This window comes from Maylandia zebra, linkage group LG11 (genome assembly GCF_041146795.1).
Source record: "Maylandia zebra isolate NMK-2024a linkage group LG11, Mzebra_GT3a, whole genome shotgun sequence".
Taxonomy (NCBI): Eukaryota; Metazoa; Chordata; class Actinopteri; order Cichliformes; family Cichlidae; genus Maylandia; species Maylandia zebra.
The window spans coordinates 30425522-30450671 of record NC_135177.1 but is presented as its reverse complement, the minus strand read 5'-3'; the positions used below and the strand labels follow the sequence as shown (position 1 = coordinate 30450671).

At 38.9% G+C, this 25150-nt stretch overlaps 2 protein-coding genes and 1 pseudogene across 2 annotated transcripts; all 3 read right to left on the bottom strand.

Annotated features, from left to right (window-relative positions):
* Window positions 1–738: 738 nt before the first annotated feature.
* LOC143420903 (C-type lectin domain family 17, member A-like) lies at window positions 739–2372 on the bottom strand (annotated as a pseudogene).
* Window positions 2373–3691: 1319 nt separating this feature from the next.
* LOC143420962 (uncharacterized) lies at window positions 3692–6669 on the bottom strand. Its single transcript, XM_076889613.1, has 3 exons — window positions 6465–6669; window positions 4605–4705; window positions 3692–4208 (listed from the first exon to the last, which is right to left on the bottom strand). The coding sequence occupies exons 1-3, from the start codon at window positions 6661–6663 to the stop codon at window positions 4071–4073; spliced, it is 438 nt and encodes a 145-aa protein (XP_076745728.1). The 5' UTR covers window positions 6664–6669; the 3' UTR covers window positions 3692–4070.
* An 8596-nt stretch (window positions 6670–15265) lies between these two features.
* On the bottom strand, window positions 15266–24630 carry LOC101480603 (uncharacterized). The gene is made up of 8 exons (XM_076889612.1): window positions 24335–24630; window positions 20707–20825; window positions 20093–20167; window positions 17446–17559; window positions 16633–16902; window positions 16381–16544; window positions 16141–16253; window positions 15266–16028 (listed from the first exon to the last, which is right to left on the bottom strand). Coding segments are annotated over exons 1-8 (984 nt in total). The 5' UTR covers window positions 24337–24630; the 3' UTR covers window positions 15266–15901.
* Window positions 24631–25150: the final 520 nt, after the last annotated feature.

The following is a 25150-nucleotide window of genomic DNA, read 5'->3' as shown; positions in this document are numbered from 1 at the left end:
CTGTGTGAAAGCTTTAGTTATATTTAAGTAAAATATCCCAAACATAAAGTCAAAGATTTGATCCCTGTGTGTTTCAGATGAAATGAAGACAAACTGATGCAGTAAATATTATTTTATCGATGAGAAAACTGTGCAGTATAATTTACTTAAGATGCTGAAGATATGAGAGCATTAAACAGGCTGGTTTTTGGGTAAGAGGCTCTAACAGGAGAGAGATGATACAGAAACATGACATCCTTATAAAATACTGACACACTTTATGAATGGGACAACTTTTCACAGCTCTTTGCATTTAAATGAGCTGCATACCTTTCCCACTGAAACCAGGAAAATCCCACTGTGATGAAAACAATATTTGAACTAAATATATTCTGCATAAATCAAAGCATTATCAAAGTTGTCTGTGGTTCCCTTATTTTTCCTTCTTTCCCTGTCCTGTTGTTCCTGCTCTGTAGCTGATGTTGACACTGACTGATTAACAAAGTCCAAAAGTAGAGGCCAGCTGTCCTTCTTCCACATCTGGATTAAACATGTTACAGCAGTTTGAACAGTGTTGTTCTCGGCTTGATTAAAACTTTAGTCCTAAACATAGTATTAAAAAAATCTCAATGCCAATACTTCCCACAACGACTCTTTGATTTGAAGTAATGCAGTGCCCTCTGTTGACCAGTTATTAATATCATCATTAATATTATAATTTGAAACTGAGACTAGCCCTCTGAAGTTTTACTGCAGTATTCAAACAGACAAAGCTTTCTTATTGCAGATCCATCGGTTCTTCTCATTACAGCTCAATGATTTAAATCCTTCGTCTTGGACAGAGATTGCACAGTGACCGTCAGAAGGAGACAGCAGGTCGATCCAGGAGCTGAGGAAAACAAGAAATCTGCTCAAGGCTGATGGACACTGGTACACTGTAATTGATTTATTCCAGATTTGGGAAATACTTGGAATTTATATTGAGTCAAAGTGTCTCTTACCTATTAGTCATATCCCTTCCATCCAGCCACTTCCATATCCCATCTTCAACTCTCAGACCAATCCAATATCCTTTGTTTTCATCATATTTCCAACTGTTTCCATTGACAGTTTTCTGAGGACAGAGAGAAAGTTGTCAGAGATATTTAAACAATTTGCTCTAAGAAAGCTTTCAATCTAAAGAAATTATTTTTATTTCATGTAATAACGTGTCCCACAATTTTCTCAGTACCTTTTCTTCTTCATTAATCACAACAACCAGCCTGACAATTCCCAGCCAGCCTGACAAGGCTCACATTTTCTGTCTGCAAGAATAGAGAACTGTCAATAAACAACTTCAGTGCATATCTATGTTAACTTAGGTAATTTTGTACAAATATATTTGGAACATACTGTTATTTTCTTTGGGACAGTAGGCATCAATGCTCCATTGAGCTCGACTAACATTGAAGTCACTCCATGATGTTGTATTATTTCTGTTAGGTTTTTCTTCTCTGTCTCCATTTTTCATTTTGAGCATCTGTGTCTCTGCAGTCAAGTTTGTGATCTGTTTTTCTAAAACTGTGGACACTATAAGGTTACAAAGGACAGCAGTTAGTATTTTTAAGTGGTTTGAATATATTTACATATTTCTTATAAATTAAATGGTAAATGGTAAATGGCCTGCATTTGTATAGCGCTTTTTCTAGTCCCTAAGGACCCTAAGGAATTAATGTAAATTAATGCAACAATAACTGTTAAAAAAACACAATCAAATATAAAACATCACACTACTTTGCGTGTAAGTTTTAAAGTTATACTCACAGTAGATGCGAAGGACCATAACTAGTATTAGAATTCCCCAGCATGTTGCTAGTGATAGAAAAGATTTATTACAAGACGACTTCTTATCTAGCAAAAAAAAAAAAAGTTATTTCAACAACTAAAATTATTCATATTTTTCTTGAGAATAAAATGAAATGTGTCAAAGATCCCTTATTATTTAAGCATTCTTCTGTTATGTACAAGCACAAAATACATATTGGAGGCAGAAAAAAATGATTTAACTTCAGAACAGATCTACAATTTTTTTTTTCCATGCTCTTGCTCTTGACGAAGGCGGTCGCACTTTTCTTCTCTCCTCCTCCTCCTCTCCCTTAGCTTCCCTGCTTAGCCTCTTATATCCTTGTCTAGTCTCGTGTTTTTTGTATTACTTTTCCCTGGAACATTCTCTCACAGTCTGTTCTCTAAAACCTAAAAGAGGAATTATGGATTGGATCAACTGGTCCCTAAATGCAATTGACACCCCTTTCTTAACGAGAAGTTTGGGCTTGGGTGAGCCTGAGTGCTGAAGATATCTACCTATTCGGAACCATGGTAACAGGGTTCTGGCTGATCGGAGCTGGCTTGGCCATGGCTTATCAAAGAATTAAGAAAGCGGAACCGGCTGTTCAAACCCCCACAAGGCTGCCCGCTGGGATTGGAACGATGGGAGAGGCGTGAGTTTCTCAAAATGGGCTCATTGAGTGCAGCACAGATAAGATCTTGGAAAGGCTACGGCTGCTGTGAATACTCAGAATAAGACCTCTGACTGCAGACTGGATACATCTCGGAAGGGCTAGCTTGGAATAACATCTCTGGGTGCAAATTGGATGACATCTCAGGGAGGCACACTGCCGTGAGTTATCAGAATCGGCTACTTGAGCACAAGAAATGACAACATCACAGAACGAAGGCGAAGCTCGCGGCTCTCCAACGGGAGATTGAGAGACCAGTGTTGGACTGTAGAACTGCTTTGAAATTCATATGAGCTGTTCGCACTAAAGTAAAAACCACCATCACTTCATGCGGATACCCCTTTGGCGCCAGCTGCGGTCTCAAGGCTGGAGCTGAACAACAACACCCTGATAACGACTGTGTTTAGTCTGTTAGTCTGTTTAGTCCATTCCATGCAAGGCCACCTGGGTTGGCTGGAAGACTGTTTACCTAGCCTAGCAGGGCGAAGGACACTGTCTCAGCTGAACTCTGGACAGGCACACACATACATATACACTGATATGCACACACTCATCCCCCCTCCCTTTCCAAACGCCTTTGACGCTTATTCCCTTCCGATGCTGCACCCTTTACCCACCCCTGTTGCTTGTCATGTGTTTCTTTGGTGTATTAAGAGTTTTTTCATGTGCTATGTGCAGAGGTGGTTTTTTTTCTGTTCTCAAACTGATCTCCCTGTTGGAGCTCAGTCTGGGGGGAGTTATTTTTTTCTCCTTATCTTTCCTCATGTGGTGCATTTTCCATTGTTATACCTCTCTGACCTGTCTTCCCCATGTGATGTTTTGTGTAATGTATGTATGGTCGGAGGGTAAGATGGCGCCCCCATTACGTGCATTAGGTCGGCAGCCTTATGAAATTTCCCCTTGTGGGACTAATAAAGGTATATCAAAATCAAAATCAAATAATCACAAAGAAAACTAAATCAGAAAATTTAAAGGCAAAACTAAGGCTAAACCTTGTTAAATGTAATATAGTCCCCCAAAACTCAGAACATTATATGTACAGAAAAAGGCAAAAATGTAAATACAAAAACTCCAAACTCAGGCAAAAAACTCAGGGTCAGTGACAGCTTTTGTCATTTCTGTGTTTTGTATCTTTGTGGGAGATATTACATCTTAAAAATGTTGTTTGAAAAGCCCTAAAATTCAGAAACATGGTCAAAAACTTGTATTCCATTGTATAATATTTTTATTTATTTTCAGTCAAAGGTTACACAGTTTTAAACATTTAGTTACTTTCCTTGGGTACATTTCTATTTTAAATGCTCTGTCCACAAATGGCCTTTGGTAAGAATTGCTTTACAAAGTCCAGGAACAGAGATGAACAAAAATATGACCTGCTCACCTGCAAACTTTAGCTTCACCAATCAGAAGAAACAAAGAGGCATTAAACAGCTCATCAGACACTCTTTGATCTGAGCTTAGGATAAATAAGGATTATTTCCAACTATCAGTCATGCAAAGCTACGCTATTATAGTCCAGCAGTCAGAGTATAGAGATGGAAATTAGTTGAATTACACAGCAGATCATCTGAGGAACATCAGCCAATAACGTTCAGACTAAACCAACCCACACTCTTCCTTCTCACAGTAACCGGCTGTCTCCTCCTCTCTGTGGAAAATCTTCCCATCAGGCTGCGTCTTCCACCTCAGCTTCACCTCTTCTCTGATCCCTTGGTCCAGCAGCTTCTCCCTCACCTGAAACACAGTTTTCACACATTAAAAGAAGCTTCTCATTAATCAGCCGTTGTTTCCGTAGTGAGCAGAAAACATTGTTCGTGCTGTTTCTGGGGGAAATGTACTAAATGAACTGGCTGGAGATGAAACTGAAGTTTGTTATTAGGCCTCATTGCCTGTCATTGGGTCACTTCGTCTCCTCACAGTAATCTGAAATTAAATGACTTCTTCAAGTTAAGAATGAAAAAAGGTTAAATAACAAAAATCGATGGGATTCCATTAAAGGAGCCCCGTATGTCTGCAGCTGTGTGCTGTCACGTTTCCCTGAACCTGGACTGCACAGACTAACTGCTCTCTATCATTTCACAGTAGTCATAGCAGTCTGTTCCTTGTATCGGGGCCTGTGTATCCTCTGACCTGCTGCAGGATGGATTCTTGCACTGTGGGGTCGTTCAGGTCTGCAGATCCTGCCCTCAGCTGAACCTTCACTGACCTCAAGGCTCGAGAAGATTTGACATCTGCAGAGAAAGAAAAGGCCGAATTTCAATTCAATTTTATATATACAGCGCCAAATCACAACAACAGCCGTTGTCAAATTAAGATAGATTTTATGTTGTTGGTTCCGAAGATCTGGATGGATATTTTAATGTATTCTTTATTTCTATTTTTCAAGACTTGGAGATTTGCCTTTTTTATATAACTTGGCCTACCCTTTTTAGTTTTGTTAATATTGGCAATAGTGAGAAGTACTATGGTTGGATTCAAATGTATTTAATATAGGGCATCTAATTAAGGTAAATGTCATGTTTTTAGTTGTTAGAATCTGATGAGCAATATTTTATTTTATTATTTGTTATTTTGTTTTTCAGTTTTCCCCCTGAGTGATTGCCACCTTAATGTGGTCAGGGGGTTTGTGTGCCTCAGTGACACTAAGAGCTAGACCTGCAGAAGCTAAGCCTTCAGGGGGGACACCCAAGTTGGTCAGGTTTTAGGGTAGAGGTCTGACAAAGTGCAATCCAATTACATGACAAAAACAGTTATTCAGAACACCCCACACAACCCTTACCCCTTTCTTGCCTCCGTTGCCACCATGTGCCTCCTTTACATTTCTGTCTGGAGGAGGAGAGGAGCTGCAGAAAGGCATGTAAGCTCTGCTTCCTGGTCACAACTCTGGATAGTCATATTTTGGGGGGTTTAATAAATTTGTCCATATTTCTAGAAATGAGAGCTGCTCCATCCAAAGAGGGATGGATGCCGTCTCTCCTAACAAGACCAGGTTTCCTCCAGAAGGTTTGCCAATTATCTATGAAGCCCACATCGTTTCTGGGACACCACTCAGACAGACAGCAATTTAAGGAGAACATGCGACTAAACATGTCACTCCTGGTCTGATTGGGGAGGGGACCAGAGAAAACTACAGAGTCCGACATTGTTTTGGCAAAGTTACACACTGATTCAATATTGATTTTACTGACCTCCGATTGGCGTAACCGGGTGTCATTACTGCCGACGTGAATTATGATTTTACTGAATTTATGTTTACCCTTAGCCAGCAGCTTTAAATTTCTCTCAATGTCACCTGCTCTGGCCCCTGGAAGAAAACTGACTATGGTTGCCGGTGTCCCTAGCTTCACATGTCTGAGAACAGAATCACCAATTACCAGAGTTGGACCCCCGGCGGGTGTGTCGCCGAGTGGGGAAAAATGGTTAGACACATGAACAGGTTGGTGGTGTATCTGGGACTTCTGTTTAAGACTATGCTTCCTCCTCACTGTCACCCAGCCGCGCTCTTTCCCCAGCTGCTTAGGGCCTACACTATCTTCAGCTGCACCGGCTACAGGGGCCTGGCTAGCTACGGGTGACTCAAGGGTGCGAAGCCGAGTCTCCAATTCAGTAATCCTGGCCTCCAGAGCTGCAGATATGCTACATATGTTACAAGTATCACTACTGCTAAAGGAGGCTGAGGAGTAACTAAACATCTGACAAATGAGCAGGAAAGTGCACGAGGGACAGGTGAAGAGGCCATGCTGCACATGAAGATTATACTATGAAAACGGAAGTTATCTAAAGGTTTTTAATTAAATTGGTATGCAGATAAGCTACTCAACTACTACTTCCTGTTCCTGTGTTGGAACAGGAACAGGAAGTGATACTCTACCACAGAGAGAGCGAACATCAAATGACAGCGCCACTCAAAGGATCGACAGTGTTGTGCCAAGAGTGTCCAGATGAGCCCAGGAGGACCAGACCGTGCAGAAACACAGAGGACAGACTCACCTCTGGAGCAGAGGAAGGGGCGTTGTTCATTACAATTAAAACTGTAGAAGGAGCCCGTTGATACATCTATTGTGGCACAGTTTTGAGTGTCATCAGGCTGCCCGGGCCCCCACGGCAGGTTTGAGGCTGTGCTTGAGTTTGACCACATCCAGTAATTTCTATACAGTCCAATCCAAGCCTGATTAGAAGGTGTCAACATGTTAGCGACCTTGGTGTTGAAATCTGAATCAACCATGCTGCTCAGGTCTATGTATTTCTGTCTGCAGTAAGACTGAGCATCAGGCCAGGTCATCAAGGTCGACACCGGGACGATATAGTCACTCATGCCTGAAAGACAAAAGATCAGATGGATTCAGACCTGCAGCTCAAATGTTCAGTTTGTCAAACCCTGGTTCCAAAGTCCAAAACACTCACCATTAAAGCAGAAAAAGCTATGTTGTTCTGAGCACTGTCTCGTGAACCATGATCCATTACTAGATATTGTAACACACTCCCCAGTCCCTGGCTGTCCCGGGGACCAGGGAGGAAACCAGGATGACTGAAGTGGACTGAGGCGAGACCATTTCCAGCCGCTCTTGGAGAGTCCAATCCACACCTCTGTGCTCCCCGCCCATTTCTGGGCTTCCTGGATGAGAGCTGAGCTGTTAACGATGGCGAGGTCAATGTACTCATCTCTGCAGTATTGCTGAGCGTCGTTCCAGGACTTCTGCAGGTCAACGAGGTGGAGCTGTCTGACTAACTGATCAGACTGAAAATGGCAGACCATCACGTAACCTGAGAGAGGACACGAGTAAGTCAGCGCGGTCACAGACTCATCTCAGCTCGATTTTACTCGTCAGGAGAATTTACAGAGATTTGAACAGTGTTGCGGTCTGTTAATATATGTGTCCTTCAAAGGATCTGTAACTCGTATACTGGTTAAAATGTGTTTTACAATGCCTGTGGACACCTACACACTGGTTTCCCGCTCCAGGGCAAAAAAACCCCAAAATAAAAACGTGTTTTTCTCAGCAGTGCACACAAACAGAGCCACGTTCATGCACTCTCTCTTCCCTCCTGTCTTTCTCTTTTTACTCTTTTACTTCACTTCATACAAACTGTTACAAACTACCGACCATTAGACTGTCAATCAAACTTTTAACTGGACCCAAAGAAACCTTTAGAAGTTTAGTTGACATGACAAAGATCTTTGGAGATTGTACGAGTGTTTCTGTGACTGCTTGAAGCTTGTTTACAGACACCTTTAAAATAATCACTATGGAGCAGTTCAGTTTGTGCTTTCATTGATTTTCTGATATGAAGTTTTATTCAAACTATAAATGAGGCGACTGAGATGAGTTTACAGACCTGAGAGCAGCAGGAGGATCAGTCCACACCCCTTCATGGCTGAGAGCTGAAAAATTGTGAAGAATGTCCTCATGAATCTCATCTGCAGCTGCTCTATCATTATTAATCATAACACTTAAACCAGCATCAACAAAGAGGCAGATGTCTCTGTCATTCACTCCATTTCTATCCTAATCTAATGATTCAAACAAAACTATCAAACATATTTAACATTTGAAACGTTCAACTTTAAAAAGTGTTGTCTTTATTCAATTATCATCATTTTGTTTATTAGAATACCAGATAATGAATGTGTGAGATTATCAAATAAACCAAAACAAACATATGCATAACATACCTGACACAATGAGACGTCTGTTAAGCTGTGACACAGTCAGAACTCTTCATCTGATATATATGTCATCCTCGCTCCTCCTCCCACATCTATCAGAGACTTTGTAAAAGTGGTTTTAGAAAGCAGCCCAGTGTTCATTAAAGTGCATTTGTTTAAAGATGCTCAGAGTCATTTAACTGAAGATGACTTATTCAAAGTTATTACAGATGCAAACAGACTAACGTCTGGCAGAACGGGCTGTGAATTGGACCTAAACAATGTCACAGGGGTCGAATCATGAGACTAGGACTGAGGTTAAACACAGGAAACGGGCCGTTTGGTTTCAGGCTTCAGTCTGTGAGTGGAAGAACATGCTTCTCCTCCTGACTGGAGTTCAGCGTGTCTGCTGCATCATCAGCAAAGATGGACGCACTTGGAAATGTTTGTGTCTTCATTTGAATCCAAAGCTGAGGTTCGTGAGTTTGCTTGCTGTGCATGTGTTTGCATGGATACAGCACTGATTCTCTGCCCGACCATTTCAGTGTTATTTGAATAATGTTGTAATTATTATAATTCAAACAAAAGAGTGTTCAAGCTTGACTCCTCCAAACAAATCAGTGATGATGAAGACGCAACCTGACACATTTCACATGTCAGTTCCAATCATAGAGAACAAATAGTTTTTATTTTATTCTTTGTTTGTTTAGCTTCAGCGTGTTTTTAAAAAAAAATGATATTACAGTTTTAGTGCATCTCCTCTAAAAGTGCAAAACTTGCTTTCAGAGTCTCACACAGCACCACTTCCAAAGATGGAGGCTCAAGACAAATAAAATGATTTTAAAGTCACCACTAAATTTCACTGAAAGTAAGTAAATGTTGTTTATGTAGTGCCTCACAATGTGAAGATCACAAAGTGCTTCACAAATAAATACCAAGGAATTTAAAAGAAAAGATAAAGCTTTTAAATATTATAATTGGATGTGCTGCAGGTGATGATGTTGATACAAGACATACCTGTCCCAGTGATCACACGGTGAACGGTGTTGCCACGGCAGCCGGATGCGAGCTCGTTGCCCGTGTTGACTTAGAAGTCCACCTTTGCCAGGTGTCAGCGTGGGTCTGTTCTGCTCGACGCCGGCGGTGCATAGGAAGGAGAGAGTGCTCCTCTATTTATTTTCAGTTTTTAGTTTCATTCGATGGAAACTTTTAGATTTGCTTCTTGTTAGGACTTGGAAAAGTTTACTATCCACATGACAGAGCACTCGGACTCATATCTGATTATGTGTAAGATCAAGAGAATATCATAAATGATGGTAAACCTGAAGTCTGCTTTGGATAATTCTCTTTACCAAATCAGTTGGCAACATTTTAGTTTTGTGTTTTGAAGGTTTGAGTAATTGCAGCCACCACGAGTACATGAAAAAGGACTCGAGCTCTTTTTAAACCTTTATTTCCATCCTGTCTGAGCGCAGCCGACAAACGAACATCATGAAAACGATTCAACAGAAAAGTACCCAGTTCTTAGTTAAACTGTTTTCTATGTGAAAACTGTCGTTTCAGCTCCGTGTGATGGGAGTCCCCTTAGACAACAATGATGCTAAGTTTAGCTTGTAAAACAGTTTGCTAGTGTAGCTGCTGACACTAGTCTCATTTCAGTTTGATGGTACAAATGTAACAGGAGTGACATTATTGATATTTTACTATATACACACCATTTTTTGGAAAAAGAAAGCTCAGTGGTGGAATCAAATATGACATTTCAGTCAAAATTCAAGGTATTTATTTCTATTTCATATCATTTATGACCCTGTGTGAAAGCTTTAGTTATATTTAAGGAAAATATCCCAAACATAAAGTCAAAGATTTGATCCTTGTGTGTTTCAGATGAAATGAAGACAAACTGATGCAGTAAATATTCTTTTATTGATGAGAAAACTGTGCAGTATAATCTACTTAAGATGCTGAAGATATGAGAGCATTAAACTATACTATACTGCAACAACATGGGAATAGAGCAGCTGTGATAGAAAACAGCATTAATGAATCAAAAGTACGGAAGTGGAGGAAGCAAGAAGAATGAGTTGAACAAAGTTTGATTTATCTGACTGCTTTGTTTCGCTTAATGTGCCTTATGTGCAATTTATGGTCCGAAAAATACACATTTGACTTTTTTATTTGGCACACTGCAGTGTAATATTGCAAAGCACCTCTTTTTAACTTCAGTGGATATTATACATGGTTATGCTCAGGATATGTCAGCCCATTTCTACTGGAAATGCCTTTTGGTTAACCTCTTAAGCCCCAAGCCTACCTGATCTCCTGCCTTTTGCCCCCGTATCAGGGGGCGTTGGGGCTTAAGAAGTTAAACTTTCAGCAAGGAATTTGCATTTGCACTGTTACATTTTTATATAGGTTTAATGCACATAAAAACAGCTGCTTGTTTAAGTGAAAATAAATGGATGGGGGTTTTCTGCGCTAGTAAAGTTGTGGAGTTGTATTTTGTTTCGCAGAAATTATATCGTCAGTTATATCGTTATCGCAAATTTTCAAATATATATCGTGATATATATTTTTGGCCATATCGCCCTGCTCTAATTGATAATATTTCAAAGAAGAGGGTTTAAACTATTTTCATTTTGCTGGTTAAATATAGAGTTAAAGCAGAGTTTCAGCTTTACTCATTGATGGATAATTTAACATATTTTTCTTCTCAGTGGTGTTTTAAGAATGTGGTGTGTTCTGTTATAGATGGCCATTTGTAATTCAGCCCTATGTTCATGTGACAATTTTGTTTTTTTGTTTTTTTCCCCTGTGACAAAACTTGTGATGTCTTAATGTTTATTTATTGGTAATAAATCTTTCTTTCTTTCTTTCTTTCTTTCTTTCTTTCTTTCTTTCTTTCTTTCTTTCTTTCTTTCTTTCTTTCTTTCTTTCTTTCTTTCTTTCTTTCTTTCTGTAACCGGGAGGGGAGAGAATTTTGTCATGTTTTGTATTGAAGAACTGTGTTTCCTTAATTAAAATAAAATGTTTTAACATTATTCTTTTAGGTTTAAATTGCTTGGGTCAACTGAGAGCTTTAATTTTAGATTTACAAATCGTATCTGTCTTTCACAAAATAAAGGTATTGGTATGAAATAATGCCTTGTTGTAGGAGGGGGTGGTTTGAGGCTATCCTGCAGGGAGGGTGGAGATGTGGGTTCACGGGACAGTGCCAAGCAAGGCCGGCTGGCACAGCTGATTTTCATCATGCTAACCAAGACTTCCATATTTCTAGTAGCTGCCGAGGGCTGGTGGAGCAGAAGCATACAAGAGCTGAGCTGAAGCTACAGATTCCACAGAGCCTCCAGCTCTCAACACTGTTAATAAAAGTGCACTCAAACTCATCCAACGGTCTCTGAGTGTGTGTCATGCCAGGGTTCTGGTAACAAGTGTTACACTCATGTTGACTGGGGCTTACTAAAGACAGACTAGAATGTCACCCTCCTCCCTACAACCACATTTCCTGTTGGTTTAGTTCTATGTTTCTGGCCTAAACTCTAATTTTATGTACACTCAACAAAAATATAAACGCAACACCTTTGTTACTGCTCCCATTCCCCATGGGATGGACGTAGAGACCTAAAATTCATTCCAGATACACAATATAACCATCCCTCCCAAACAGTGGTCACAAATCAGTCCAAATGTGTGGTAGTGGGCACATCTGCTATATTGAGATAATCCATCCCACCTCACAGGTGTGCCACATCAGGATGCTGATCTGACATCATGAGTAGTGCACAGGTGTACCTCAGACTGCCCACAACAAAAGGCCACCCTGGAATGTGCAGTTTTGTCTCACAGCAAAATGCCACAGATGCCACAAGCAATGAGGGAGCGTGCAATTGGCATGCTGACAGCAGGAATGTCAACCAGATCTGTCGCCCGTGCATTGAATGTTCATTTCTCAACCATAAGCCGTCTCCACAGGCGTTTCAGAGAATATGGCAGCACATCCAACCGGCCTCACAACCGCAGACCTCGTGTAACCACACCAGCCCAGGACCTCCACATCCAGCAGGTTCACCTCCAAGATCGTCTGAGACCAGCCACCCAGACAGCTGCTGGAACAATTGGTTTGCACAACCAAACAATTTCTGCACAAACTGTCAGAAACCGTCTCAGGGACGCTCAACTGCATGCCCGTCGTCCTCATCGGGGTCTTGACCTGACTCCAGCTCGTCGCCGTAACAGACTTGTGTGGGCAAATGCTCACATTCGATGGCGTCTGGCACGTTGGAGAGGTGTGCGCTTCACGGATGAATCATGGTTCACATTGTTCAGGGCAGATGGCAGCTGAGAATGTCCCAGTTCTTGCATGGCCAGCATACTCACCGGACATGTCACCCATTGAGCATGTTCGGGATGTGCTTGACCGGCGTATACGACAGCATGTACCAGTTCCCATGAATATCCAACAACCTCGCACAGCCATTGAAGTGGAGTGGACCAACATTCCACAGGCCACAATTGACAATCTGATAGACTCCATGCGACGATGTGTTGCACTGCATGAGGCAAATGGTGGTCACACCAGATACTGACCGGTTCTGGGTCCCCAGACCCCCAATAGCGCAAAAAACTGCACATTCCAGGGTGGCCTTTTGTTGTGGGCAGTCTGAGGTACACCTGTGCACTACTCATGATGTCAGATCAGCATCCAGATGTGGCACACCTGTGAGGTGGGATGGATTATCTCAATATAGCAGATGTGCCCACTACCACACATTTGGACTGATTTGTGACCACTGTTTGGGAGGGATGGTTATATTGTGTATCTGGAATGAATTTTAGGTCTCTACGTCCATCCCATGGGGAATGGGAGCAGTAACAAAGGTGTTGCGTTTATATTTTTGTTGAGTGTAGTTATACACATTGTCAGTTTTTTATTAGATCATTACAACTCAAGAAATAATTAAGGTTTAAGAGCTTATCAAATAGACATGCTTGGGAAATTACATATGTGAAAGAGTGTAAATTTGAAATACAAAGCCCACGATCTGAATAAACTCCAATAATAGTGGATCTCATGCTTTTCATATGATGCACAAAGTAACATCAGCTGATCGCATTGAGAGCAGAAGAACCGATAAGTGTGATTGATGGGCAGGCAGACTAACAATCCCAGGGAATTGGACTACTGGGAACCAGTTCTTGATTCCCATCCCTCCTTCCAGTTGTGTTAACACTTTTTGTTGTTGTAGTTTTTTTGGGTTTTTTTTTTATTATACAACTCACCATTTGTATCAGGAGTTTGTTGAGTTGCTTTATTTTCAACCTTCATTTCTTCATGTGCAGCTTCCTTGTCCTGTTTTACTGAGAGTTTAAAGGGTAATTGGAGTTAAACAGTTTTCAAACAACCACAATTTTTGTAGACTTTGGGTCATTTTGAATGAACAAAATATTTTTGCTCAATGTTGACAGAATTCAGCATCTTAAATCTAATTGGAGACATCATAGCTCTTTTTAGAAATGTATTTTTTCTCTGGAACTTTGCCTTAGATTGTACAGGGAAAGTTTGCCTTTGATGTGGCAGCACATATCTCAGTATCTGACCCACTGGATTTGCTTACAGTCTTTTTTTACTGTTTACTATTACTGAAGAAAACATCACCTAAACCAACATGACTTGAAACAGTAATCACATAGAGATGCAGACTTTGCTAAGTTTTTTGGGAGTTGTACACTGAGCAATAGCACTGTGTTTAAACAATAGAACATAATAATTATCATAATAGCAATAAGCTTCTGTTTTTGCGTGAGAATGTAAGATGTGTTGAATCTTACATTCTTTTATGGCTTCACACTGAAGACGGGGTGTTCTTATCTACAAGTCACTAGACACTTCTTGTGGCTTGTACACTGAGAAATACCACAGAGCATCATAATAAACTGCTGCTTCACCAGTGTAACTCTGTCTCTTCTAACTAACCTCTGCTTTTGACATATACACTCACTGGACACTTTATTAGGCACGTGATGCTTGTCCTGAGATGACATTGGCTTTGCCTTTATAACTCCATTAATTCTTCAACAAGGTCCAAGAAATATTCCTGAGATTACTATTATTATGATACCATCTTACACTTGCTGCAGATTTGCCAGCTGGAAATCCATAATGTGAATTCCCCACACCACACAGAACTAATGAGCCAACCACAAGGCATCAACTCATTGCATTTAGACATGTATATAGAGTCAAGACAACCTGCTTAAGTTCAAACTAAGCCTCAAAATAAGGAAACCAACTCCCATGCTCCCTGTTTTTCATGAAAAAAATCACAAAATGTTGATGCTTGTGGGGAAGAGAATAGATGTGTCAAGGCAAATAAGACACTTTTTAAACCATGTGGAGCAGCTCTCACCATTAAAAACATGATAACTTTAGTCAGCTTAGTCAACTTTAGATTTAGTTGTGTTAATGCTGTGAAGCGCAGGATTCTTTATTCCGATGTGCGAGACTCTTGTGGTCCTTCATGAAATTAGCACAAAGTATGTGGAAGCGGTTAAAAGCCACACAAACATGCAGAAGCAACTAGAATAATAAAGAGAAACAGGAACATTATTGTGTGAATGTTACACAGCATTTAAATGTAAATTCAAGCTAGCATTCACGAAATTGTGCTCCGCACATTTTTTGGCCTTTGACTACTTCCACATACTTTGTGCTATTTTTATGTAGGACCACAAGAGAAATAAAGACTCCTGTGCTAAATAATAATATTGTTTATAATATAATGTGCATCTGTAAATTGATTTATGAATGGGTTCTAAATGTTTCTATTTATTTAAACAGTAATAAAGTAAGTTATTTTTTTAATAATTTAATTTAGAATAAAAACACTATTTATAAATCAATATTTCAAAATGAATTATTCATCGATGAATAAATACTTAAATCAACTATTTACTAAAAAAATTAACCTCTGAATAAAAACATTTAACATTTAACTCATTTAAAAAAGCTTTTTCAAATTCCAAATAAAAAAACATATTTTCAAAATCTTTTTGAAAGGTTGATACTGGACTGAAATCTGGTGACTGTGGAGGCAGTTTGACTATAGTGAACTCACATAGTGTTTTATCTGGCTGGAATCAGCCAAAAGAATTGTGGGTATGAAGAGATGGACATGTTCAACAATAATACACAGGTGGACTGTGCCATTTTTATTTATGCTCAGTTGGCATAAATGACCCAAAGTGTGCCAAGAAAATACCCCCCAAACCCTTACAGCACCACCACCAGGCTGAGCTGGTGATACAAAGCAGGATGGATCCATAATTTCATTTCAATCAATGTAAATGAATAAAATCAAAACTTTACTAACAACACTAAAAAAAGTGAAGCTGATATGATAACAATATGCAAAATACACAACATGAGACTTCAATTATAAGCTGAACTTCCTGTTCTTCTCTGCTGCTCTGTAGCTGATGTTGACACTGTGACTGATTAACAAAGTCCAAATGTAGAGGCCAGCTGTCCTTCTTCTACATGTTACAGCAGTTTGAACAGTGTTGTTCTTGGCTTGACTAAAACATTTGTCATTAATATAACATAGCTTAACAATAACTATCATTGCAATCATGAAAAAATCTCAGTGCAGATACTTCAGGGAACAACTCATTGATCTGAAGTAATGCAGTGCCCTCTGTTGACCAGTTAATAATATCATCATTAATATTATATTTTGAGACTGAGACTATCCAAAAGTCCTCTGAAGTTTTACTGCAGTATTCAAACAGACAAAGCTTTCTTTTTGCAGATCCATGCGTTCTTCTCATCACAGCTCACTGATTTAAATCCTTCGTCTTGGACAGAGATTGCACAGTGACCATCAGAAGGAGGCTGGTTGATCCAGGAGCTGAGGAAAACAAGAATTCTGCTCAAGGCTGATGGACACTGGTACACTGTAATTGATTTATCACAGATTTGGGAAATACTTGAAATTTTTATTGATTCAAAGTGTCTCTTACCTATTAGTCAGATTCCTTCCATCCAGCCACTTCCATTTCCCATCTTCAAATCTCAGACCAATCCAGTATCCTTTGTTTTCATCATCTTTCCAACTGTTTTTAATGACAGTTTCCTGAGGACAGAGAGAAAGTTGTCAGAGTTATTTAAACAATTTGCTCTAAGAAAGCTTTCAATCTAAAGAAATTATATTTTTATTTTCATGAAGTCTGTCATAAAGTGTCCCACAGTTTTCTCAGTACCTTTTCTTCTTCATTAATAACAACAGCTAAATCTGAACTCTTTCCTCTGCAGTTTTCTCGAGCTTCTTCCCAGGTTTTCCATTTAGCACGTTTAGCATTATTAACTGCATAGCAGCTGGACTTAACATGATCCCAGCCAGCCTCACAAGCATTACATTTTCTGTCTGCAAGGATAGAGAACGGTTAATAAACAACATCAGTGCATATCTATGTTAAATTAGGTAATTTTGTACAAATATATTTGGAACATACTGTTTTTATCTTTGGGACAGTAGGCATCAATGCTCCACTGAGCTCGACTAACATTGAGCTCAATCCATGTTTTCATCTTCTGTTGTATTATTTCTGTTAGGTTTTTCTTTTCTGTCTCCAGCTCCTCATTTTTCTTTTTGAGCTCCTGGTTTTCTGCAAGTTGTTTTTCCAAGAGAGTAGAGTCTCGTGTCAGGTTGTGAATCTGGAGAATGAGGTTGGTTTGGTTCCTCCTCAAGTCTTCAGTGTCTGAGATGAGTTTGCAGTATAGATCTATCAGTTTGTGATTCGCAACAGTTAGCTGTTTGGTTTTCTTCTAACCGCTTCAGGCGTGTTCAGTAATTGTCAGTTAAAAATGTGCAAACTCTAAGCCCCTAAAGAAATCCCATTATGTTGTTTTATTTCTTTTTCCATTTTGTTTCTGTAATTTTATCACTGTTCAAAACATCTTCTGTCTGTTCTAATTCAGGTTTCTCAAATTTCTGGGCATTAATAGCTATCTTTGTTCTTTTCAGATTTGTCAGATTAATTTTAAATAAAGAACAAAAAGAAGTAAACCACACACCCCATACTCTTTCTTTTATCACTGCCGATATCTGGCATGCAATTATTCATTATTTCGAACCATGCATTCATGTATTTCACATTGTATTTTCATGTAAATACTCTGGCAATAAAAAGTATATATTTGTTTTGAATTTTTTTCTAGTTGTCAGCATAAGGAATTTGTATAACAACAACAATACTACTACTACTACTAGTAATAATGATAATAAACATATCTTTTATACATGAAATGATCTTTTTCATACTTACGGTAGACAGTGACTGCTATGATGCCCAACACCAACATGACACAAATGATTCCCAAACAACAAGCCAACTGTTTATAGTGGTGATGTCTGCTCATAGTTCTGTCTGATGTCTTGTCTGGCAAAATATTTATAGTCTTGAGTTAGTGAAGACTTGATAAAAATGTCATATAGTTTAAAAGTGGACATGAAACACATTTATTGGAGCTAATTTACCCATATGTAAATTAGCCCAGGGAGCCCATATATAAAAAACTATAATAGATGTAACAGTGTCTGTGAAGCCAAAGAAATAACTGTTTGAAGTTAGAGATTTTAAGAACATGTTTAGCGGGATCTTGTGACAGTACAGAACGTGACATCACCGCGCTGTTTGGCTGTTGTTAATAGACTTACATTAGTTTATCTTTGTTAACTAGTGACATAAGTGATATCTCAGTAGAAAACAAGGACACTAAAACAAATAAACAAACAAAAGAATTTGTCTTAAAAAAACTCTTTGTGGCAGCCCCTGGCATGTTTTATGTCGAACATGATTGGAAGTCCTGACAGCATGTCAGCATGAAAAAAAAACCAGTGTTTACAATCGAACTTCGCTTTTTCTCACTTCTATTGTTAAGAAATATGCTCAGTGAGATAATGTGAGCTAACGATTTCTAAATCTAAATAAGAAATTAAGGTTTCCAAAAAGTGTGCCAATCAATCTTGTAGGCAATCTTTTCCCTGTGGACATGCTGATGGATGTTAGGATTCCCGATCACACTTCGGTGAGAAACTTAGTTACATTTATGGTGTGATGCGCATATGGTAATCAGTTCTGCCATAAACTGTCTGTGTTTTGGGAAAGAGAGAACATTTTATTGCATAAATAAAGTGCTAATCGCTAACACGCAAACAACTAAAAACTACTTCTTAAGAGATGGAGCTTTGTTTTCTTTTGTTTTTAACATAAAGCTCATTGCAGACAGGGTTGGGAGCATCCATTATAAATAGATTTAGTTCTAGTGTCCTTGTTTTCTGCTGAGTTATTGGCCACTAGTTAGCTGACACTGTGAAATTAACCAGTAACGTGTTGTACTATAATACGAAACAAGAGAATGTTTGGATTTCTTCTAATTTATCAGATTTCTTAACATGTGAGAAAGAGAAATTTCTGCCACTGTTACGCAAAAACAAGACAGTTTATTATTATTGTTACTGTATGTGTAATGTGTTTACCAAGAAGATGCGTTTACCCTCATGCTAGTGCAATGAAACATTATTCTGTCATCATTGACAGTCACCTGTCACTCTCATTCTGTCCTTTCTAGAGATCTTTAAAAGTGCCTTAAATGACAAAATATTTATTCTGTTAAAGTGGAAATCCAAAGTGGAAACTTAAAAAAAATGTATGTAAGAGGCTAGCAGTTAAAACAAACCTTTGAACATATGACTTTTGAATGTACAAAGATTGAAATACACATACCTCACTATGATATATAAACTATTGTAGCTCAATGTATTTTTGAAAACTAATGACCAAAGATGCAGTTTTGTCATTTTTTATTCACACATGCTTGCAGAGCTCTTATGGAAACTAGTATAAATCCTGATAACCCACGTGACAGCCGTGAATTATGAACCCTGCTGACACAACTTTCCAGCAACCAACCCAGTGACATCATGTTCTATGCTGGCACAAGATGGCGCTAAACATGCTCTAAAATCTTTAAACACTTATTTGTTGAATCCAGATTTGTAGACAGTGCTAAATCTATGATCGCTTTTTTTTCTTTATTATTAATAATAATAATAATAATAATAATAATAATAATAATAACTTTATTTATAAAGCGCTTTCAAACAAAGTGCTGTACAACTATTTAAAACTAAAAAGATAAAAAAATAATAATAAAAGTGATACATAGCAATACAGGTAAAAGACACAATACAAGTTAAAAACAGTAAAAATGTAAAAACTAAAAGCCATAGAATTTAGAGAGAAGGGTGTCTCATGTCCACTTTAAAACAAATATTGTAACATTGAAATACTTATTTTATTCATGTAGGGCAATGAAACTGAAGTAAACGTTCTTCTTGTCTGGCATAAAAATCTAAATAACAGAAATATATTGTTTTATCTATTTGCTTATTGGTTAATTGATTATTCAATGTTGCTATTTATAAGTCCAACATTTCCTTTTTGTCTCGCTGTCTCAAATGATGGTATTTTAAACACAGCGGTTAGTTAAAAAACAGGAAGCACTTCATTTGAGTGTCTGGAACAACTGAAGCCACATATCATAGCTTTGAAATGCGCGTTTACACAATGTAACTCATGCTGTTCTCTATCTTTTGGAACATAAGCCTTATAAGGAGCATCTCCTAACTATTTTGAGCATGAATGACAAAAGCATTTTATTATTAAACTGTTAAATACCACTTGTCCTTCAAAAACCTTGGTAAAAATGATTGTAAGAGGAGAACGTCCACCGTTTGAATCTAATTGTAAAACTCAGGATACTTCATGTCTCTGACTGGAAATGCTCCAGTTTGAAAGACACCCAAACTGATCAGTACTCGTCACACCTTCTTGTACTGACAGTTTTAGAAATTTTCACTGTATTGGACATTTATTTACGGTGGATTTGTGTTTTCTTTTTTCAACTCACCGTTTGTGTCTGGAGTTTGTTCCTTTGCTTCATTTTTCACCTCCACTTCATCATAAACAGTTTCCTCCTTTTTAACTGAAAGGTTGATTGGCATTCATAAGTTATCATATAACAAGGCTTTCTAAACCTTACTGTATTGAAATATTGCATGTTTGCTTTCATGACAGCTATTTGTTCAGTGTTGACACAATTCAGTGTCTTAACTGGGGTTGTGCTGGGAGCTGTCCAAGCAGAGATGCACAGACCTCTGTCAGCCACCTCCTCCAGTCCTTTTGGTGGAAAAAAACAGGATGTTCCAAGCAAGCTGAGACGTAAACTCTCCAGTGTTTTCTGTGTCTGTCACAGAGTTTCATGCCAGAAACACCTCACCTAAGAGGCATCTAGGACACATTCAAGTCAGATCCCCAAGCCACTAGGCACCAAGGTCTTAAAATATCAGTGTAAAAATCCTACTTAGCTCAAGATCTTATTTGCTGATTTCTACTGATATTTTTTCTAGTCATTGTTACTGCAGAAAACTGTTTAAAACAAATCAACATTGAGTAAATTTGCAATTTTATTCATCATAAGTAGCTTAGAATATATTTTTGATGCAGTGCATTGGAAAAACTTACCTTCTGATTGGGAATGTTTCTTTTTTTTGAATTTGACTGTGGCATAGCTAACTTCCTCCTCTGCCATCCTTGCAGACTTTCCGTTGAGCTTCGTGTAACTTCTAGACAGAGAAATAGCCCTTTATAAGAGCCACAGGGAACCAAAATAAGAGACAAGGTTGAATCTTCTGACGTGTCATGTCTGTTTCTATTGCCAACTTCTCCTTATGGGTGTGAAAATAATTTGCATGCATGTCATGATCAGTATAAACCTCAAAGTTGTGAAAATATACTGGAGGCAGTGTACATACTGGAAAGTGATTTCTATAACAATATATGCAAAGCAGAGTCACAACACCATCAAAAATATGTTAGAGTCAAAACATAGCATGTTATATAATAACTGTTCAAATAAAGACATTATCACTTTAGGGACTGGGATTATCTCAGGATAGACCACATGAGTCACCAGAAATTCTACTAGATACACTATGTGGTGTACTGGGGCAGCTGTGGTAGCTCATTGGAGAAAGTTAAATTGACCCCCCGTCTTCTCCATTCTGGATGTTGGGCATGATACTGATCTCCAAATTACCCCCAATGCGTCCGCTTGAGTGTGACTGTGTGTGAGTGTCATCATACAAGACACTTGGATATTGAAAAAAAGCACTTGTATAAACCTGTGTGCGACTGGGTGAATGAGGCTTGTAGTTAACAAAAGCACTTTCTCGTGGTGTAGATTGAACAAGGTGCTTGAAACATTTCTCTGATATCTTGGTCCATATTGACATGATGGCATTACACAGTTACTCGAGATTTGTCGGCTGCACATCTGCATGAATGAGAAGTTGAAGAGTTGTATCTAATTATGTGACAATGAATGTAATATAATGTGTCATGGTTCTAGGTCTGGTGACCCAGTGTTTATGTTTTTGATCATTAATATTCTTTGATTTAGTTACTGGTTATATTTTCTAGTTCTTAAGTTTTGTTACTGTGCCTCCCTTGTGTTCCATGTGTCACGCTGAGTGAGTTATGTTTTCATGTTTGCTCTTTCTTAATTTTTGTGTATTCATTATTTGTTGTAAAAAATGGATCATGATCAGGGTTTAGTCTTTTATTAATGGTTTGAGTTCATGTTCCCTTCCATTTATGAGGTTTTTTTTTTGTATTTCATGCCTTTACAGTAGTCTTTGTTTTGGTTTTGTTGATAGGTCTGCTAGTTCCCTTTTGTGTTCCCTTCTTTTCCTCCAGTCTTTCCCCTGTGTTTGTCTTTTGTCGCTGTGTCAAATTAATATGGTTGCATATTACATATTTCATTACAGTTTTTCTCTTCATCTTGTTTGTAGACTTTGACAGTAATACACCTGCCTTGCCAAGAATTTCTTGATGTGTAGATGTTAAGCTGTTTTTCTTGACCATGGAAATAATTCTGTAATGCATTTTCAAGCTTTGTTCAGAGCTTGGAAAGAAAACATGTTTAAAGAAGTCTTGTCTCTTTTCTTCCCAAGCTTCTTAGATTAACATGACCTGGATGTCTGAGAACCTTCATAGACAATTCTGTAATGCACTTTAGTTGTCTTCTGTTGTCTTTCAGCTCTTTTGGTGTTGCTGAGTTGGTCAGTACAGCATAAATGGTCAGTACTGCCTTTGAATCTCTTTGTACTGTGTACAATGACAATAAAGGAATTCAGAACAATTCAATGTAATTCAAATCTTGCAAATCCTGACAACTTGACATCTTCTCTTCTACTCTTCTTAGCATCTTCATCACTGTCACATCTTCTAGCTGTCTTTTGGTCACAATGTTGAGGTGGTATGTGTAAAATACGCATCCACATGAATGTGTCTCAGGTTGACCTCAGTGGCTTCTAAAACTGATGAAGTTGTCTCCCTGTATACATATTCTTCTTGATTTGGACTTACTGTTCGTTTTAACTACCCACGAAGTGCAGTTAATGTCCCCACATAGCAAAATTGGTATGGCCCGGATTTGGCCCACAAAATGTGCTTGCACATGGCCCACATACCACAAAGAATGATGGCCCTTTGGTGGCCCAGATCTGGTTTGCCAGAATTAATGCACACATGGTTCCAGCACAAAGCCAGTTGCAGACACACTGGTGGTCCTGTGCTGGCCCAGAACAGTTTCAGCTCTGGCCCCAGGTGTCAGCCTAATGTGTACCTTAATAACAACATGTGCCGGAACATAATAGTGCAAAAGTAACATGACGAAACTCTGTTCAGACAGTGAACACTTTTCTGATAGTATAACACTTTTCTACTCTCCCTGATTACTTAAAGTGCTCTATACAACATGTTACATTCACCCAATCACACACTTTCTCTTCCTAACTAGATTTGTACACATTCACACTCTTGACAGAGATCCAGAGCCAGGGATCAAACCACTGACCTTCCAATCAGTAGGTGACCTGCTCTAGCTCCTGAGATACAGCCACACAGTGGTAAACATGAGTAAACCGTCACTAGGTTTTGGATAAAGTGTACACTCACAAACCTGTCAAACCTGCATTTGAAACGTTTGCTACCATAGCAGTATAGTATTGAAACATGGCATTTGGGTCTTCTAACTAAAATAGGAAAATAGGAACATAAATAGTGCCATCGTTGCCAGACCTGGCCCCCATCTGGGCGACATACAGCCTGCCATGACACCAGTCAGTCAGAAGTGCCAGCTTGATGCCAGATCCAGGGAAGACCTGTTTTCTATGAGCCTGGGCCACATAAACCAAACCACAATCGGGCCAGATGTGACATGCCATCAAATAAACAGTGGCATCATTGCCAGACCTGGCACACATCTGTTTGACATACCACTTACCATGCCAGAAGTCAGCCAGCAGTGCCGGCTTGACACCAGATCCAGACCAGACCTGTTTTCTATGTGGGTCATCCTCTGTCATTGTTATTTTGTCTTTCTGTTGAGCCTTTTGTGAATTCTACTCAGAGATGCCACAGTGTTAAAGCCACAGAGCATCATAATAGAAGAAGTTATTGCTTCTTATCTTTCTTAACTGACTTCTGTTTCTTGTACCAACTTCTGCTTTTGACTGAAAAAGGAAGCTGCCCCATTTTTGTCTGTTAATGCTACACTTTGTGTTACATATACACTCACTGGAAAATGTATTAGATACACATTGGTTGAACCACCTTTTACCTTTTTTGGAGTAGATTCAACAAAGTACTGCAAACATTTTTTTCTGAGATTTTGGTCCACATGATAGCATCACACAGTTACCACATAATAGCCAGGCGTTAACAAATAAATAAGGTTTGTACGCTGTTAGGGGACTTTGGCTTCCTTGTCAGAAGACGTTACCTGCTTAAACATGTATGAGTCACCTATTCATAAAATAATATATATCCTTGTGGCTTTTAACAGCCTAAATATGCTTCAGAAATATTTCTGCTCATGTTAAAAAATCTTCTGCACATTCAAAATGGCACAGGTCTCTGTTTGGGAATCAAGCACATGTCATCAATGCTACAGAGTATGACTGAAAACAAGAAGCCCAGGCAACATCTTAAGATTACATCACAAACGGCCCGGAGGCCAACACTAGGAAAGTACCCAGATGCAGACACAACATAGTCAGTATTTACAACACAGATCTTGACTGCTTACATGCAGTGAAGCCGATTTCCAGCTTGGGGAGGGTATTGTAGACTGAGCAGCTGAGTATTTGTCCAACCTGAGGTTTAGTGTTTCCAGCGAGGCAGCGGGCAGGAGGACAGGCGGTAGAGGTGAAGAGAATCCAAGTTTAGATGGCAAGGTTCAGTGGTGGGTGAGATTTCTGGCTGGGAGCTGGGTGCTTACGGTGTAACTGATGAGTCAAAAACTGAGAACACAAGGAGAAGCAGGTAAGGCAAAACATCGACCTGAAAGGAAACAGAGAGATGCAACTTGTTACCACCATTGGCAGCTGTCGGACTGGCAAAGGAGAGGTGACGACACTGGGTTTAAATGCAACCTCTTAATTGCAGCTGATGCACCACAGGTGAAGGAGATTACCTGAGCTACACCTCAGGGTGGACCCAGGGGAACAGTGTGCGAGGAGACAAACCCAACACTCGCTCAGATCATGACAGATTAGATGGAAATCAAGCAAAAGCACATCTAAACTAAAATATACTAAAATAAATCAATAAAAAAAAACATGATTTTCAGACCTTTTTAGTAAAATTTCTATTGTTGCCGGTATTCTTTACAAAGTATTATTTTAACATTCACAGAATTGTCTATGAAGGTTGTCAGACATCCAGGTCATGGATGATTGTCAGCCTTCACATTTCTTACAGCAGCTTAAATAAAGTTGTTGTTTGCTTAATTAAAACTTTTGTCAAAAAGATAAAGGTTAACGATAAGGTTACATTCCATTAAATATTAGAGATCAACACTAAAAATCTACATTCATAACAATAACTATCACCCAACATAAAA

Coding starts and splice junctions, on each gene's coding strand:
- LOC101480603 (XM_076889612.1), bottom strand. Junction 20,168..20,706: donor GAAACATTCCCAATCAGAAG/GTAAGTTTTTCC, acceptor TCAACCTTTCAG/TTAAAAAGGAGGAAACTGTT. Junction 17,560..20,092: donor ACAAACTCCAGACACAAACG/GTGAGTTGAAAA, acceptor ATATTTTGCCAG/ACAAGACATCAGACAGAACT.
- LOC143420962 (XM_076889613.1), bottom strand. CDS start 6,663: ATGTTGACACCTTCTAATCAGGCTTGGATTGGACTGTATAGAAATTAC. Junction 4,706..6,464: donor CCCCTTCCTCTGCTCCAGAG/GTGAGTCTGTCC, acceptor CTTTCTCTGCAG/ATGTCAAATCTTCTCGAGCC. Junction 4,209..4,604: donor AAGAATCCATCCTGCAGCAG/GTCAGAGGATAC, acceptor ACTGTGTTTCAG/GTGAGGGAGAAGCTGCTGGA.